This window comes from Camelus ferus, chromosome 9, assembly GCF_009834535.1.
Source record: "Camelus ferus isolate YT-003-E chromosome 9, BCGSAC_Cfer_1.0, whole genome shotgun sequence".
In the NCBI taxonomy this organism is placed as follows: domain Eukaryota; kingdom Metazoa; phylum Chordata; class Mammalia; order Artiodactyla; family Camelidae; genus Camelus; species Camelus ferus.
Window position 1 is genome coordinate 33,958,463 of NC_045704.1, and position 18,595 is coordinate 33,977,057.

An 18,595-nucleotide genomic window follows, 5' to 3' on the forward strand; every position below is an offset into this window, starting at 1 on the left:
CTGCTCTGTCCTCTGAGATGCTTAGGTGGGAACATCGCGGCTGTGATGATTAATGAATCAACCCACCCAGTTAACCTGTGGTTTGGAAGCCACATGCAGCCCTAAGGCAGTCTCTGGGCAACTCATCCCTTCCTCTTCAAGGTGCCGATGGGTTTTTGTCCATGGGTGGCGTCGCCGGCAGCCCAGCAGAAACTTCAGTTGGAGGATTTCAGAATTTGGTCCGCTTTCGATTGAAGTGCAATTTTTTAAAACCTCCTTAGACATCCAGTCACTTGTGGAAGCAAGCCCCGCGCTCACTTGGGGACTGCTCGGTCTCCTGTGGCCTCAGCATCTAGGATTACCCTTCCTCCTCGGCCCGAATCCACAGCCCCCAGATGGAAAAGAGCAGCATCAATTGGATGTGAGCTGCGTTCTGAAGATACACATCAGGTGAACTCAGGAATCGGGGCGGGGGGGCTTTGGCGGTATTCTTTTCTCTTCTAGCACAAAAGGGAACAGAGCGTCAAAGCTGGTGGGATGGTCAGGTTCATCGCCCGCCCGCCCTCTCAGCCGGCGTGGGGAGAGCCCATCAGGCCAGGGAAGCATCCTAAGTAGGGTATTTTCCTTCATCGGCTGAACACTGGGTGTAGGTTGAGCATAGAAGTTTACTCTTACGAAACGACCAAGTTCCTAAAGGAGGAAGAGGTTTTCTGCCAAGTGTGGGACTAGGTCTGATCACTCCTCTGCTTAAACTCTCCAGGGCTTTCCCATCTCGCTTAGAATAAAATCAGCCTGTATGGTGGCTTCCAAGACCCTGGCCCTCCCTGACCCAATCTCCCGCTCTTTGTCACCCTCCTTCGGCACAGTGGCCTCCTTGCGGCCCCTTGACTGCCTGACTCATTGACACCTAAAATCCTCTTCCCCCAGCTGGATGCCCATCGCGACCACGCCAGCCAGAGCCCTTCCCCATGCGCCTCCATTCACTCTCCTGTCCATTTCCTGTTTGATTTACTCCAGAGCATTTGTCTCTAGCAGAAATTATCTTAATATCTGCTTGCTTACATTGTGTGGCAGAGAATATTAGTTTCTCCTCCCGTTCCCAGTCTTTCCCTTTCTCTGAGTGTAGAATCATAGTTTTGATGGAGGAAAGAAGAGGGTAGCACATTCAGTTAAAAACCTATGCTTTCTAGCCCAGGGACCGAGTTCTGGTCAGTGAGATAGAGTTTGGTTGGCTGTCTTCCCTAGAAAGAGGAGGTGAGGGTGTACCTTACCCCCTCTCTCCTTTCTTCTGCTCCTGCCTGGGACTCCAGATACAGTGGTGAGACCACCTGGACCATAAGGTGACCTCAAGGATGGCAGCCATCAGCTCAGAATGGCAGAGCCAAAAACTTGATGAAGCTGCCCGGGTCCTGGATGCCTGTAGATTGCTGTCATGTGACCTCCTCAGACTTCTTTAACGTGAAAGAAAAATAAACTTCCATTTCGTCAGCCACTGTGACTTTCTAGTCCCTCTTGCCGGGAGCTAAATGCAATTTATAACTAATACACATGGTTATTGTCTGTCTTCCTCCACCAGAATATAACTTCCTGAAACCTAGAACTTTGTCTAGTTCACCACCGTATCTCTGGATCCTCATACCTAGTAAATATTTGTTGAATGAATGAATGAACAAACAAATGAATACACACACACACACACACACACACACACACACACACACACACACACACATACAGCAATAACTGAACCCTTTCTGCCCAAATCCTGGCTTTATCAGTAGCTCAGTAGGCAGGCACTTAGTAAGCTGCATTGAATTGTCATTCTTTTTTTTTTTTCATTGATGTATAGTTGATTTACAATATTGTGTTAGTTTCAGATGTACAGCAAAGTGATTCGGTTATTCATATGTATATGTATATATCTGTATTCTTTTAAAAAATTCTTTTCCACTATAATTTATTGAGTTGTCATCCTTCATGACCACTGAACCCAGTAACAGAGACATTTATGTGGGTAAAAGCAATTCTAATTCCTCAACGTTAGTCGCAGAAACAGTGTCATTCAGTTCCTAGGGGGACAAAATGCAGATTAGGTTTAGAGTTAAGACTAGAATGTTTCTGACATCTTTGGACTTGAGGGGCCTTGTTAGCACAGCAGTCTCGATGCCGTGGGTGCATGGACTTCCTGCCCTTCTCCTGAAGAGCCACACCGAAATACAGTTTTGCTCCTATCCTGAAACATCCCTGGGCAAATGGAACCATTTATCATCTCTCATCTTGAAATGCAATGGCAGCTGAGAGAACCCATGGATTCTTGGGCTAGAGTAGACGAGTGATTGCCCCGTGGGGTCTGTGATCCACACGTGTTCGCTCAGAGAGGTTAGAACTCGCCTGCAGAGAGGTTTTGAATCAGAGTAACAGTGACTGGTGGTACTTCCAGTTCTGCCACTAGGGGAAATATAGCTTAGTCAGAAAAAGGCTGGACTAGCAAATGACCTAAGTTTCGGTCCAAACTGTGTGACTTAGCAGCCGTGTGACCTGGAACAAGGCCTCGGCTTCCTAATCTCCCCAACTGGGACAACCCCTTTATTTTGTACCCCCATAGTGAGGGTCCCATGAGATAAAATCTGTGGAGGGAAGCCATAATATTTATATATACAACCCCAATGTTTTAAAGATGAGAAGAACCTTAGGGATTGTCTAACCCAATCCTTCATTTCACAGATCTGGGTACCAATGGTCAGAAAGTCAAGGTTTTGCCCAAGGTCACAGGGTAGGTTAGTGGCAGGACTGGGTCTTGGATTCCCAGATGAGTTTTCTTCCTACCATCTCATCCTCCTTGTCAGTGGGTAATAATGACACTATTATGATTCCTCCTTTGATTGTGCCTTGTACTTTTACTGTCATTGTCATAAAATTGGTTATATTGCAGAGAGACTGGTTCTATTTTAAGGAGGTACAGATGCAAGTTGCTTTCAATCATTTGTGCGTCCCACTGTGTTTATTGTGACTTCAATGTGCCAACTCAGCTCTAGGCTTGGAGGATGTAGCAGTGAGTAAAACAGACAGAAATCCTCGCCTTCTGGGAGCTTAGCTCACACACACACACACACACACACACACACAAATAGTATCAAGTGTCGTGGAGAAAAGTAGTGCAGGAAAGGAAGCTGGGGAGCAGGGAGTACTGGGGTTGGGTGGGGAGGAAGGGGCGATGTAGTTGTCGTAAGCAGGACCAGCTAGGATTGGACCTCGCTGACTGGACCGCGTTCCAAGCAGTATTGCCTGAAGGAAAGGGCGAGCAAGCCACGTGGATCTCTTAGGGGAAGAGTTTTCACGGCCGAAGACATAGCAGATACAAACACCCCAAGAGCACTCTTTGCCTTTTCAAGGAAGAGCAAATGAGGCAGTATAACGGGGGCAAAGGGAACAATGAACAAGTAGAAAGAGAGGTCAGGGAATAGGGGTGGGGAGGGGGGAGGTCGCATAGGGACCTGTTGTCCATTATAAGAATTTTGACTTGGACTCAGCATTTAAACTGGTGCAGAGCATAAATTCATCAGAAGACTGGTATGTCCTGGAGAAACTGGCATTCTGTTTTGGCCCGCCATTTTTTTTTCATTCTGAGTTTTGGACTGCTCCCCACTCCCCACTGTGGGTTTGGGGCTCCATCAAGTTTTCTGTGTAAGTGCTCTTGACTTGTTAGTGAGTGTTCTTAAAGAAGAGAAGAGAAACAAAGGCCCAGTGGCCTCATGTTCTGTGTAAGGTTAAACTAAACTTGGGAGCTGTTCCTCGGCCTCCAAAAACCAATTAAGCAGGTTACACGGAAGTATTTCTAAAAACAGCAGCACAGTGGAAATAGACTGACAGGTGAGCAGATGGGAGAGGCATCAACTCAAATTTATTTCACAGCTTACAACTCAAATGAGCGTTCCAAAGTCAGAACAGCTGGCCTCTTATTCTGTAAGCCATTGTCCTTTGCTCTGCTCCTTTCTCAAGAGTGAGTAGATTCTGCTCCAACAACAGTCTATTGGTCTTTGACTTTGCAGGGGAAAGAAAAATTCTTGGTAGAAAACAAGCTCGTGATGTAAATCAGATTCCTCTATAAAGTCTGCTTCTTCTGCAGGTTATGAAGTTTCTAGATTCTGGAAATCGATGGCGTTGGCCTTTTAGCTTTCATTTTCCTAACTGTATCCGTTACCTCTGTGACCGCCGTTATCTGATTCTGAGTAAATGGAATTTAAGGAAATAGTCAAAAAGCAGAATCTTCAGGTGCGCAAGGAGAAATGTTTTTGAAAATGTGATAGTACATTTAAAAATCACAGCTGCCTTGAATTTCTGATCAGAAGTCATCCTGGAATCTTTCTGAAGTTTGAGATGGTCCCAGGCAAACTTCACTTCAGCTCCAAGCAACAGGCGAGCTATGAAATTTGGAAAGGGTTATCTTTTGTCAGTCATGGTCCTTTGTGGGATACTGTGCTGACAGAGGACAGTGGGGAGACCGGATTCTATGGCTGAAAGGAGGGCTTGATACTACCCAGTGGGGATTTTGTTCCAGTAATTGCATCAAATTGGACCCTCTGCCACGTCGCAGGTATGGCATTAATATCACTCATTAAGTCCTACGCCTGCACACTTTCCCTCCCAATGGCAAAGTCAGCGGCAGAATATATTTTCTTCCAAAGTGTTTGTTTTCATTGTTGCCCTTTAAAAATAATGAGTTCATTCTATTCCCTTGCAAGGAAAGTTACTCTAGACTGCTTTGAAATTGTATATCTTTTGTTGAGCGCATTTCTGCACTGGTTCCATAGCTTTGTGTGCCGAGGAACCCTACCCGGCCTCTCTTAAAACTCCCAACCAAGCCACCTCAGACTTGATTCATATAACCGTCCGGCCGATTTGACCTTTATATTGTTACCCCCGGCCAGGTAGAAGTCATGCAAGTTTCAGGTGACCCTATCATGTGACCAGAGATCAGAGGTCAGCAGCTCCTAAATGTTCAGCTGTCAAAGTAGCCCATTCATCGCTATCATTATGTAACTGACAAGCCGACAAATGAACCCGGGGATAAAATTGTTCTCAACCCTCCACCTCCTGGGTATACTACAGTGGTGGGCCAAGTCCTCTCACATATTAAGTGGTTCTGCAGGGCTGCCAGAGTCCTTGAAATAGGGGGAAGGACTCCAGGAGGCCTGTCCTATGTGCCGGACCCTGCAGAGTTACCAGTTGCCTACTTAGGGGGCGGAGTTGCAGATCTGCAAGGGCTGACCCTGAGTCTGGTGTCCTCTGAAATAGAGGTGAATTTAATGTGGGTTCTCTGTGGACCCAGAGACACACACGCATCCCCCCACCACAATCTGCCTTCAGCATCTTTGTGGTCTTTTGTGGCAGGTTAACATGGGGCAGTGTTTTCACAAACTGGCCTGATCCAGAGAACCACTTGTGAAAAATCAGATGGACAGGACCCTTCTCTGGAGAGTCTGGCTTGGGGCTAGGTGCCTTTGAAACACTATTGATAACAAGGACCCAAAATGATTCTTTTGATGTCTGTGTTTTGAAATAGTACAAAGGGGCATGAGATTTGGAGTCAGACAATTTTACCAAAATCCTGACCCCCTCCTTTCTTTAGCTGTGAAATCTTGGGCAAGTTTGTTAATCTTCTGGGCCTCAGTTTCCATTCGAGGGCATTTAATTAGAAGACTAGGGGGCAGGGTGTATCTCAGTGGCAGAGTGCATGCTTCGCATGCATGAGGTCCTAGCTTCAATCTCCAGTACCTCATCAAGTAAATAAATAAATAAATAACCCTAATTACATTCCCCCCTCAAAAAATAAAAATGAAAAAAAAAAAGGAAGACATATATAGGGCCTGACACTTATTTATTATTGGCTATTTTTTAATGTTTCTATTAGCATTATTACGATTTCTTTGGTCTAAGAGGAGATGTCAGCAGAGAAGCATTGGCGTGAGATAGAATTTCTTTATAGCATCTTCCAGAGCAACGGAAACCTCTGAAGAACTTACAAGGGCAGGGGGTAAGGAGATGTGAGGGTTGCACGGTGTAATCACGTGGGTTGGGAAGATGCTCTGGAGGAGGCAGCAGATAGTCCAGTAGAAGGGAGGAGGGCGTGGCATTCCCCTGGACCCTGAAAGAGCAGAGACGCCTTTAAGCCATTCCGTTACCAGAAAGTGCCCCTGACTTTCATACCTGCAAGAGGTCTTTGGTTCTTGTCTCTTCATCCGTTGACCTCTTCGAGCTACTCTCGGAGCACCTGACCCCTCATCCCAGGGTCTTCTCTTCTTGGTGGAGCCGCTGCCATAGGTCAGAGGAGCTCTTAGCAGCGATCTGAAAGTGGGACGAAACCCTGGTTCCACACCAGGAGGACAGGAAGCCCTTATCAAAGGAAATTCCTTCTTGGATCCCAAGTTGGAACTCTAAATGTTCATTTTCATTAAAGACAAAACACACTGATATTCATGGTTACTGGGCTATATAGTATATTAATGCTATATTTCAGAGGAATTATAGGAAATAGTGGTGTCGAGGAGAACTGGGAACAATGAGAACCATTGTTTACATAGAAAATGTTGAGTTTCAGACAGATGTGGGGAACCCAGCTGTTTACAGCAGCCAGGCTTTGCCTGTGTTCCTGCCTTGTCCGCCCAGTGAGGGAGCAGCATAGACTCACAGTAGACACTCCATTAATATGCTGATGGATTGACTCAGATCCAGACACTGGGTTATCCATGCTGAGCAGCACAATGATTCGCAAAACGGCTGGTGATCTGAGTACTGAATGGCGTGATCTTGGTGTTCAAAAGCATTTGCGGATATTTGGTTTTTAAAGCACCCAAGCAAGCTTCGTTCTAGTAAATTTCTTCCTTCTTCCCTGAAGTGGGGGGCCCCAAAGTAGATTCTTACGTTAACCAGAAGTTAAGTCTAGCTTCTCAAGTGGTCATGGCTGAAAAAATACTAACTGCTAAAAAGGTACATTGACCTGTGGGGGAAAAAAACTTAACCCAGGGGCTAAAGTGTGGCTTTTCCTCCCTCTGATGTGTGTTGACTTTACTGATCTGGAAACATTAACGTGGTACAGAGGCAAGAGGTTAAAAGCCTTTCGAAGAGAAAGTGAACATGTCCTTTGTTGGAACTCACTCAGGAGTTGGTTTTGCTTAGTGGTTCTGCAGTCGGTAAACTGAGTTATGCAGATTAAACAAGCTGATTTTATAAAAACCACTTTGTTGAAAGTGACCATCGTGATCGGTGTGACAGGCCAGCTCAGTCTCTGCAGAGTTGTCCACAGAGCCGTGGTGGCGGCAACACAAAGTCCAAGAAGACAAGTTATAAATTCATTCACTCACTGTTTTCAAAGGAGTTAGAGTGTCGGGGGGAGTTGATCATAAACAGGACTGCACACTCTTCTCACCTCTAAGACAGATTTTTGGAACAAAGCATAGTGAGGCCATGAAAAACGGTGCAAGGAAGGGGCCTCTCACTCAAGGTGGGATTTGAAATGTCATGTTTAAGGTAGATGTCAGAGAGAGTCGGAAGTCTTCATGAAATCCCTTAAATTGTGTGTAAAGTACTGTCAGGGATTTAGATCCCATGTAATATGAAAAATTACTTCTTTTTAAACCCTGGAATCACTCTGCTTGGCAAGATACTGCGACTCTACCAGACCTGGCGAAACTGAGAGCGGAGAGTGTTCAGGTCCCTTGTTGGTCGGGGGCTCCCTCCAGAGCACAGACGCCCACTCAGGAGGCTGTTGCCCCTGTACGTTGTCATTTCCCACTTCTTCCGTGCTGGTCCTGGCAGTTGGGTTTTACAGGTTGAACAGATCGGATGTGACACCACATCACGGTTTTCTACGTGAGTGAGGCCTCTTAACCCCGATGCTGGTTTACACTGTTGGAGGGGACGTAGTCCGATGTGGCCGCCGCCCTCATACAGGCCCGCGTTTAACAGGAGCCAGAATGACTGTCCCCTCCTCACGGCACGTTAGACTTCCGGAAAAAAACTGGGACTTGTAGAAGAGGGCTCTTTTTCAGTCCTAGGATATTTTCTGATGAATTTCTGAGGTTAAGCTGCTCTAGTGGTCAGAAGCGTGATGCCTTTCACACATGTTTTTTTTAGTGCTACAAGCCCCCCAACCAGCATTGCCTGATCAACTGTGTTTTAAACACAGAACTTGTGTCACATAGGAAAGGGCTACTGAGGCATAATTCTACGCTTGTGTGGTACTCTGCATACTTTAAAAGGCTTTTATATACATGTTTTAATTTTATCTTCGCATCGTCCAGTGAAGGAGAGGAACATTAACTTCATGTAACAGTTGAAGAAACTAAGATGTCACCCCAGGAATACATTTGATCCCTAAACAAGTTTGAACTACGCAGGTCCCCTTATTTGTAGATTTTTTTTTCAATAAATATATTGTTGACCCTCCATATCTGTGGATGCAAAACCCAAGGAGGTGGAGGGTTGACTGAAGGGACTTGAGCATCTGCGGATGGAGGGTCCTGGAACCAATCCCCAGAGGATACCAAAGGATGAGTGTATAATTAGAAGTAGTTTATGCTCTCAAAAAATGAAGATGTATCTTTCATCTCTATAGACAATAGACGCTTACGCTACTGGAACCTCTAAAGTCATTAGAATGAGAAGAAGACAAAGTTTTGTCAGTCATGTGCCATAATGATTGTCCTAGAACTGTGAAAATAACATTTTGCTCCTTTCTTTCCCCTGGAATGGTTTGGAATCTCCTGAATGTCTAAATTCGGCAAGAATAGCTAAGTAATCAGGGGATAGGGCCCATTTGGGTCCAAATGGGAATCCATGAGAAAGATGGGAGCTGGTGGAAAGGGCCATCAGGCAGATGTCCAGGGTCTGCCCGCCCCCGCTGCCCCACCTGCCATTGGATTAACCTTGAGCAAGGCGGCCCTCACACAGAATGGGGATCAGACACCTACCTCCCCATCCCTCTCAGGTGACTGGGAAAATAGAATAAAACAGTGCTGCGTATTAAGATTCTTTGGGACGCTTAAGCAATATACAGAATGTATTTATTTTAATCAGGAGTTACTCTCTTCTTTCGCGTTAAAGAATTCTCTCTTAGGAGTTCATTTTTCTTGTCTCCTCGGTGGCCCATGCTTGCTAATATTTCTCCACCAAGTTCTAGTTTTTTGTACTCCTTTTTTTAAGCTTGCTTATCCCAGTGGATCTTCTAGCCGGAACCATTACTCCCAAAATCTGTATCATTTCATCACGAATAATGGAAATGTTACCTGTCCTTCTTTATTTGTTGTAAAATTTAGGGACCAGGAAGAAGACTGTATGTGTTTCCTTAAAATCAATGGCCAGCACATTACTGTAAAACCTATTGATTAAAAACACAAAGTATAATGTTAGTCATTTAGTCGGTGAAGTGATGCAATAAGGGAAGAAATTTATCCTTTGACTCTTGCATTAACCTTTTATTGACTGCTTGCATACCCATAATTAACACACACTTTAGCCAAAGTGGTTAATTTTAGCATGGCGACCAGTGTTCACTAATGTAGCTGCAATCCCGATCACCCAAACGTAAGTGCAGCCCTGGGGGAAGTCAGCGGGCAGTGGGGCCCTGCATGAGTTACACCTGTGGGAGGGGACGACCTGGGCCCTCTGGACAAGCTGCTAACGAGCCAGCCAATGTGACACCTTTCAGTTGCTTCCTGTTACATCACTAGGTCATTCAGGGAAAAACCATTCCTAAGTAGCAAGAGTTTTGAGGGTGGCTCACAGAGGCCTCTGGATTGAAATGATGTGAATTTGGAAGGCAGAGAGAGATGAAGTAGATATTATCATCCTTTCCTCCCCTTGTAACGCTTCGTTAGAGGAGCAGGGTTTTCTGAGTAGGTCTGAGTTTGTTTGCTAACCCAGAGCACTCAAAAGAGGATTTTTCTTTAGGATGGGAGCAGAGAGGACAAGGTTGAAAGGGGAAACTGTAACTTTCTTACTGTTTCGCTGGGTTCAGAATGATCTGCTATCCTTGGGAATACTGAGTTTAGGGAAATGTTTTGTTTTGTTTTGTTTTGTTTAACTTTCTTTAGAAAGATCCTGCAGCTCCAGCCATTAACACTGGCTTCTTTTCACGCAAAGTCCAGTGTAGATGACACCAGTACTCTCTTATTTTCTGGGTAGAAATTTGTCCCAAATGGAAATATTATTTGAATCAAAAATGAAAGCCAGGGTTTTCATGCCTTCGTGTGCAGACGATCTCTGTGCACACTACACTGTATCAGCAGCAGCATCTCTGTTTGGAGGGAGGACCATCAGCATCCATAGGGCAGGCAGGGCCACGGCAGTGGATGCTGTAAAAGGCTGCAGGTCACTGAGAGGTGAGATGCATGGCCAGTATATCAGCCAGGACTCTTTGGGTTGCAGGTGACAGAAAAACCTAACTCAAATAATAACAATGGAACTGAAAAAGTCTAAGCAAACCTAGCCTCAGGTGAGGCTTGATCCAGCTTCTCAAACCATATCACCCAGGACCCAGTCCCTTGCTGCACTGGTAGCAAAATGACTCTGGTGGTTCCAGATCACACATCCTAATAGTTCATAGACCAGGAGATGAGAAAGTCTTTTTTCCCTTCGCTCCCAGGACAGTCCTCTGATTTCCTCTCTCACTATAGCCCCAGACTGGGTCATGTGCCTCCCCTGAACCACTCCCTGTGGCTGGGAGAAGGGGGTGCGCTGATTAAGTTAAACTAGTCAAGGCTCTCTCCTTGCTGTAGAGATGGAACCAGTCCCACTCAAACCACATGGCGAAGCATGGGGACTGGATGGATTCCCCACAGGAAAATCTGAATCCGTCTTTGTGGGAAAGATGGGAATAGACGCAAGACAGCAAATGTCCTCCCCCGTCAGGATCCCTAAAACATTTCTGACGAGAACTTGGGCTCCTCTTATTGTGCGAGAACTACGGCGTACATGTGCTGAGAAACAGTCCGGGTTGCTTTCCTTTAAACGCCAAATCAATCCGAAACAACCGCCACTCAGAGAGTCCAACCACAGCGCCTTTTGTGAATTCTGGGTCTTCAGGAAGAACGGCGAAGTCTGCTTCTGTATCTCCAGAGCTTCTCCTAGAAAGAGCCAATCCAGAAGCCACCCAGTCAGTGGGTAGGGAGGATTGACGCAAGACCGGCAGGCAGCCCTCTCGGGGGCATGTCCCATGTCACTGGTACTCGTAGTAGAAGTAATGACAGTAGTAGTTAATAATCATTGAGTACTGCGCGCCAGAGAGTGTTCTAAGCACTTCGTATGTATTAATTCATTGAACCCTCACAACAAGCCCGTCAGTAAGGTACTGGCAACGTCACCATCATCATCACCATCATCATCATTATTCCCACCTGACTGACAAGAAACTGAGGCTCAGCGAGGTGAAGAAACTCACCCGAGATGTCATGCGCCGGGGAAGCAGTGGCTCCCGGTGTCCAGAGAGCATCTTCTCACTGTGCTGCCCCATCCTAGGAAATCAAGGCAGAAGAGAGGCAGGATGAGTGATTTGAGCAGGAGAAATAAAAACCCAAAGGGGGCTACACCTTGAAGCCACTCTCAGTCCTTTCTTTTTCAGTCCCACCATCAGGCATGATGTTGACTCAGACAGTATAATTTGAGTTGGGGATGACTGTCCCTTCTCGTAGGTGAATACATGACCTCAACAGCAAGCTCTCTCCTGGGCCCAGTGGCTCCCATTGAGAAACTGGCAAGGAGCACTGGGCATGAAAGGGAGAGTTTTTAAGTGACCTTGATCACTTCTCGGCCTTTTGGTTAAGATCAAATTTAAAGTGACCTTGAAAGAGCGGAATTGGGGCCCTGGAAAAACCCAACAAGGGCTCTACCTCTAGCCTGGAGGGAGCCTGTGGATAGACACAGCTCCCAGCCTCTCAGGGCCTGCGTGAGATGCAGGTGGTCCCCACATCAGCCGGGCCTTCCCGGCTGAAAAGAACAATAGCAGAAGATCAGAGCAACTTGCCCCAAAAGAAAACTGAGTGGGCTTGGGGACGTGTGCCATACGGTTGTGCAATACAGTGTCAGCGAACTTCTGCAGCAGGTGTTAACATTTTTAATACTTTCTCCAAATGAGGGGGCAAAACCCATTTGACAGGTGAAGAAGCATCTCTATTGACTTTTTACAAACCTTATGATATTCGAGGTGGATCAACACTTATCATAGCCCTTTAATCTGCCAAGCAGGATAATGTGTGCACAGATAATTTATCTGCCGCGAGATTGAAATGCTCAATTTGGAATAACTCTCCCTACCTGGTAAATCGAGCATCACTCTCCAATTCCGAGGCAGAGAGAAAGCACAATTTAAAAAGCTTTGCCGAGTTCCTTTGTAATTAGTCGCAGCTTCCCCTGAATATTAATTTCCGCCCATCCTTTTCATGTGATTTAGAGACTGTCTCCAGCACTACAGAGAATGCTCCCTCAGAACCAGGACCGCGAGCAGCAGTGTCTCAAACACCTATCATTATTAAGTAGTCTGCAGAACGCACCCTCTGTTCTTCAGTGCTGTGTGGGCTTATCAGTGCAAACAGTTTAATATTTATGCTAAGAGGATTGTCAAAAGCAGCTTCTGTTGCTTTAATTCTTGTTTTAAATAAATAATGAGAACATTTAAACACATTACTCTTCTTGGGGCCCTGAGGTCAGCTAATCTTATTATTTATGAAGTGATGTGCTACATAATAGTACTTAGTGCATGTTAACAGACGCTATTATCAGGGCCCGATGCAGAGAGCTGAAGATATATTGGAATGTTATGTGTAATGTACGACGGATTGAGTGCACAGGATGCCGGTAGAGCAATTAACCACGCGAGAAAATAGGTGTAAAGTTGAAGTATGTTTTCCCGTGGGGATCCCCACACCATTAATAATTCCCCAGAGAAGAAGATGTCTCTGTTAGTTAGGACCTTCTCTACCATCAGGCTTGGAAGCAGGGCCAGGATATTCCATTCGTTGACCTCTTCCTAGTGAGTCCTACCCAGAAGACAGATGGTGGGCATGACCACTTTTTAATTGATTCAGAGAACAGCGCAGGGGAAGGACCACGCAACTCTTCCAAATATACACAGAGTATTTCTATCTCGGTGCACACGCTGTCACCACCATGTGCTCCAAGAGAGGAGAGAAGTGGCTCACTCCTTCCTGCCGTTTGTGTTGTCTTCTCTCTGAGCCTCATTTTTCAGATAAATAAAGCCAAAGCCACTGAGCTTTCCCAGACCGTCTTCCAATAAGCTGGTCTCTCTGAGAGGTCAACGCCTGCCAAGGTGTGATGGTGTTGCCCCAACTTTTTTTCTCCGGGGCTATAATTTCGTGGCATATGATAATTAATTTCTCCACTATTGATGAATAATCCATTTAATAAAAACCGTGATTTAAGTGTTTTCCTTAGGGAGTAACTCTTGCTAGCCTCTTAATTTAATTTTGTGAAAGTTTTCCCCACCTATTCATCAGTGGAAATGATTATTAACCTCTATTTGCATATATCCTTACAAATCGGTCTCTCCTTGGAGTGCCTTTTCCTGAGCACAGCAAGCTGGGACACTTGTAAATCTCCAGGATCTCCAGAGTCAATCCCGGTCTGTAATATTGTTTAATCTATTCTTGGACGTTTTAATGCAGTAAATTCAATTTAATCTTTCCCAGTAATCTAGTAATACATGGAAATCCCACAAACATTTAAATCTGATAATGGCTTAATCACACACTTTAAATAACAGTTGAGATAATGAAAAAAATAATTCACCATTTTAAAGGCAGAGTAACTGAATTTCCCTGATGATTGGCTTTTACAAAGCCATTAGAGTTCATACAGAGCTGGGAATTGAAAAAGAAAGAAGTTCCAGCACCGGAAAGAATTCTTCCTTCTTCTAAACACATCTGCTTTCTGCCTCCCAACCTCATTCTCCCATATCAGCACCGCCGCCATGGAGGAGCGCCACCGGGGCGTCTGGCAGTGTGGCTCCAGGTTGCCCGCCATGGGTCTGGGTCTTCCGGGCATTTCCTCCCAGGGATCAACTGCCTCTTCTTACTCTTCCAGGTGCCAGTGCCGAATTGCCCGATCTCTCCCCGCGGACCAGAAGCCAGAATGCCGGCCATATTGGGAGAAGGATGATCCTTCGATGCCTCTGCCGTTTGAGCTCACAGACATCGTTTCAGAACTCAGAGGTCTGCTTCTGGAAGCCAAACCCTAGAGAAAGGGCACAAGTCTTGGGTGGAGGAGGAACGGATATTTCTGGCTTCTCTCCTCCAACCTTGTCGTGGGCTCAGTCCAGGGCAGGGTGGGTAGACTTGGCCTTGAGATCCTAGAACCTGGGTCCCAGTGGGAAACAGCTAGGGAAAGGAGCCCGTGAATATTAAAGTGGTTAAAAATGATACAGTCTTATAGCGAGTTGGTAAATTAAACAAGAACCTCCCCCCCAAAATGCTTCCCCACTTGGATTTTTTAACGCAAGCCATTCCTCTCCCAAGGCCTGGGAAGTGACAGGAGTAAGCCCGGCCTGTGGCGGAGCCTAACCTCCTTTCCTCTTGCCCGAGCCTTTTCACAGACCCTGCAGGGGATGACTCAAAAGTCATCTGGGCGAAGACCGAATTTAGAGGTGTTTAGCCCATTTTCTCACCGCACCCTTTAGAGGTTATGCTGTCCAATATGGTAGCCACTAGGCAGATGTGGCTTCTTAAATTTCAGTTCAGTTTCAGCTGTAATTAACAATTCAGCTCCTCAGTTGCACTAACCACATTTCAAGTGCTTAATAGCCATGTGTGGCTAGTGACTACGATACTGGACGGCATAGACTCAGAACATTTTCATCACTGTAGAGGGTCCTCCTGGACAATACTTCTATCAAAAGTTTGAGAGCGGGAGATTCTGTTTTCCGATTCTGTGTAGCCACTCTGTACAGGCGCAATAAATTAAAAGAGAGAATGCCTCCTTGAAGAGTAGCCTCCTTCCCTTCTCTAAGACAGCCCTCAGGAAAAGCCTGGGTTATGAGTCTTGTACTCTGCGCACAGGAATGGAGAGACATTGAAAATTAAAGTAGACATCCCGTCTTCAGGAAGTTTCCCTGATCTAATGAAAGGGTCACCGCCCTACTTGCATTGCTTCATGGCTGTAGCCAGCAAACTACATATTTTTCTACAATTCCCCCATTCGCACATAGTGATTAATGGAACTGAGGCTTGAAGAACCCTAGTGCCCCATCCTGATGATGTTGGAGCAGCAGAGAGATGATACAGAGGTTGAAACTTGGGCTTTGGTTTTTGAGTGCCTAGATCAAAACACCCACTAGCTTGTGACCTTTGGTGTGTTACTGTGCCTCAGTTTCCTCATCTGTATAATGGGGATACTAAAGGCACCAAATCACGAGGTGAAGATGAAATGAAATGACCAAGCTATAGACTTAGTACAATTTCTGACCCATAGTGAAATATCCAGTAAATATTAGTATTATCATATATCAGTAAGCTGACCTGCTGTAGGCGTGTTCCTGTCCCTCCCTCAAGCCTTGTGCCAGCTCTGTCTCGTGATGCCATTAACATATCTCTCCCTTTTGGGCCTGGCTCCCACCCTTTGGTGACCCTGGAAATCACAAAAATAGTTAGCCTCTCTCCCCAGCCTGTGACCGTCTCTGTACTTGTTTGCAGTAGTCCGGAGAGCTTTTTGGCCCCTCAAGAGGCGCACTGGGAACCAGGCTCTCTCCCACCATCAGAATCTCAGTGGTTCAAGGTGTGCGTTCTTTCACACAGAATTAACCACAGAGAGACCACAGTACACAAAGCAGCCGGGGTTTCATCGTCTTGAAACTCCAATCTCATAGCCCTTAGATGAATTCCCTGATGTCCTCGAGCCTCCATCCCCTCGTCAGTGAAAGATGAAGCGCTGCTTCGCTGGGTTGTGGGAGGGGTGAAGTGAAATCTCGTAGGTAAGGAGTGTGGGGCAAATAGACGTCACCAACGGGGCAGCCTTGGGGCCATCTCGCCTAGTGTTTTTATTTAGCTCCACGATGTCCATCCCTTATTATAGTTCATTAGGTGCCGACGTTTAAAATTGGGAGATTTCTTATAAAATAAAAATGTGTGCATTCTCTTTAGAATTCAGAACACCTGCAGCCCTAGCCTCCATTCTCGCATGGCAAAGAGCTAGGTAGCATCCTGCCCCTCTTAGGTGAGCCATGAACCCTCCGTGGTCTCCATGGCTCCCTCTTACCATTTATTGTGAACCTGACCGGCTTTACCCCTTCATGTCAGCACCCTCCAGACCTGCTTGCCTGCACCCCTAGAGTAGAAATAAATGTTTAGTGCCTACCCCAATATCTTTGTATTACTCTCGAGCTGTGTTTTTGGACTGCTTGTACTAATATGTCGTGTGCATCGTACAACATTCATGAACAATAAAAGTATTAAAAGGATGAGATCAGAAACGAAGAGAGGTCCTGCTCTTTTCTCCTGATGCCCCAGCAGGTGGACCTGCTTCCTTGGCCTGGGTGGGTGGGGCCCAGGCAGAGAGAGTTCTCAGAGTCAGTCCTCCAGGTGGGGGTCCAGCCAGGGTGGGAGAAACCACTCCCTGGAGTGAACGCAAAAGGTAAGATGACATCTTCTCAGAAGTGGTGGCTTTCAGTGAGCATGAGTTCAGGGTGCTTGAGGGTCACGTACGCTCTCCCGGGAGGTTTCAGGAGAATAGAAGGAAGAGGGGCAAGAGAGGATAAAAAGTGGGGGCACCCCGGGTTGCTGACAACCAACTCAGTTCCTACAGGACCCAGGGGATGCCTGCTCCTCTCCTGTGAACTAGTGAAGGACTTTCTGGGAGACACGGGCCATGTGTGTGTTGTGGAGAAGCAGGGAAGCTTTGCCCTTGAACCCACCTTGAGTCAGTGGTCCCCACTGCTACCTGCAAGTCTTCCGCACCCCGTGGTCCCAATGATCTTGAGAAAAGTGATCTGAGTAGATAGATCCCTTTGTGTTGGGGTGCTTCTGGCTTCCCCTCCCTCCTCGCTCCCTCCCACAAACTTTCCTTGACCACCTACTGCAGCTCAGTGGTGTGGTGAGCCCTGGGCATCCAAGGACAGGTCCCTGCCTTCCACCGGCTCCCGTGTGCCCGCCCCCTGGGTGCCTGGGTATGTAGTGACCAGTAGGTACTTAGCTCTCTAGTGGGGAGACACACAACAAACCAGCAAATAAGCAGATGGTTTCAGATTGTTGTAAGTGCCAGGAAGGCAACCCACTGGGTGAGGGGACAGAGCGTAGCTGGGGACTGATGAAGGGTGGCTTGGATCAGGAGCTCAGATGAGGAGGGGCTCCCCAGGAAAGGGAACAGTGGGTACAGAGGCCCCAAGGCTGGAAAGTGCTTAGAGTGGGGTGTTTAAGGAAGAAAAAGGGCTACTATGGATAAAGCAGAGAAACAAGAGGAGAATGAGGGAGATGCAGCTGGAAGGAAGCAGGACCAGTGTTTGGATGTGCTGTCAAGCTCCCTGCAAAACACCGGAGGGCTCTGTACGGGGAGGGGTGGAGTAACTGGATAGGAGATTTCTTGTGCTTTTCAATGAGCGCTCTGGCTGCCGTCTGGATTCCAAAGGGTCTCAGTCCACAGGCAGGGCTTTCTGACGGGGAATTTCCCCGCAGCCAGATCTTGAGATGGGGGAGATGTCCTGCCGGCCCCTCCACGGGCACAGGGCAGTACCCCATCTTCCTGTTGCTTCCCTTGCAGCAGCCTCCACAGCTCTGCCTCCACCCATCTTGCCTTACCGGCATCTGCAGCCCTGGGGAGTTCGCTAGACAGAAGAGAGGGGGGTCATGGCATTGCTCACGACACAATTTTAGTAATAAGCTTCCAAATCCATCATGAACCGAATTGAGGGACAGAAGGAATGAGATTCCATCGACCCTATTTAATGGACACCCCACATTCAGGAGGTTTTTGTGTGTGTTTCGAGGGAAGGTGTTTTCGAATGCAACTTTCTTCCCCCCGGCTCTAGTTAAGGCTGATTTTTACCAGTGGGCAAATTGCATACATTTGGATCCATGCCACGCTAAATACTGTTTATTTTGGAGATCTGTCAGAGGCAAGCCCGTGGAAGACAGGGGGGATTCTTATTTGAAAAGGCAATTCCCATCCAAACAGATTGAGAAGGAGAGGAGCAGCGCGGATTAAAATGCACTGAAGTGGTAATGCCGTTTATCCCGTTTGCCTTTGTTACTTTGTGATTAAATGGTATTTTTAATTAAGTTTCATTGGGAGCCATAGGTATCGCGGTGGTGAAATCAATTTGACAGCCATAAAGGGGAAGGGAAGGCCCAGGAGTGTTGGAATGATTGCAGGCTGCAGAGCGAGCTGGGAGCTTTAAGAGGCTTGGGCACGGAAGGGGAGAGGCAGGAGAGGTGGCCAGGGATGTCTTCCGACAGGATGGCCATGGTGCCGGTGGCTGTCACTGCATCCGAGGGGCCGGTTTCAGGGGTTGTCAGGGAAAGGGATACACCTGGCTCTCTCGCTGACCCGAGAAACCCCAGTAGATTCCCAGGCTGCGTGGGAACTGAAGTGTCCAAAGAAACTGTTTCTCATTTCTCTC

At 46.8% G+C, this 18,595-nt stretch overlaps 1 protein-coding gene across 1 annotated transcript in view; it reads left to right on the forward strand.

Annotated features, from left to right (window-relative positions):
- FTO (FTO alpha-ketoglutarate dependent dioxygenase) overlaps positions 1 to 16,453 on the forward strand; it is a 345,689-nt gene extending 329,236 nt beyond the window's left edge. Inside the window, exon 9 of the mRNA XM_006185972.3 lies at positions 14,074 to 16,453. Within this exon, the coding sequence (XP_006186034.1) occupies positions 14,074 to 14,227 (154 nt within the window). The 3' untranslated portion in view covers positions 14,228 to 16,453. The remainder of the gene's footprint in view (positions 1 to 14,073) is intronic.
- The last annotated feature ends 2,142 nt before the right edge of the window (positions 16,454 to 18,595 follow it).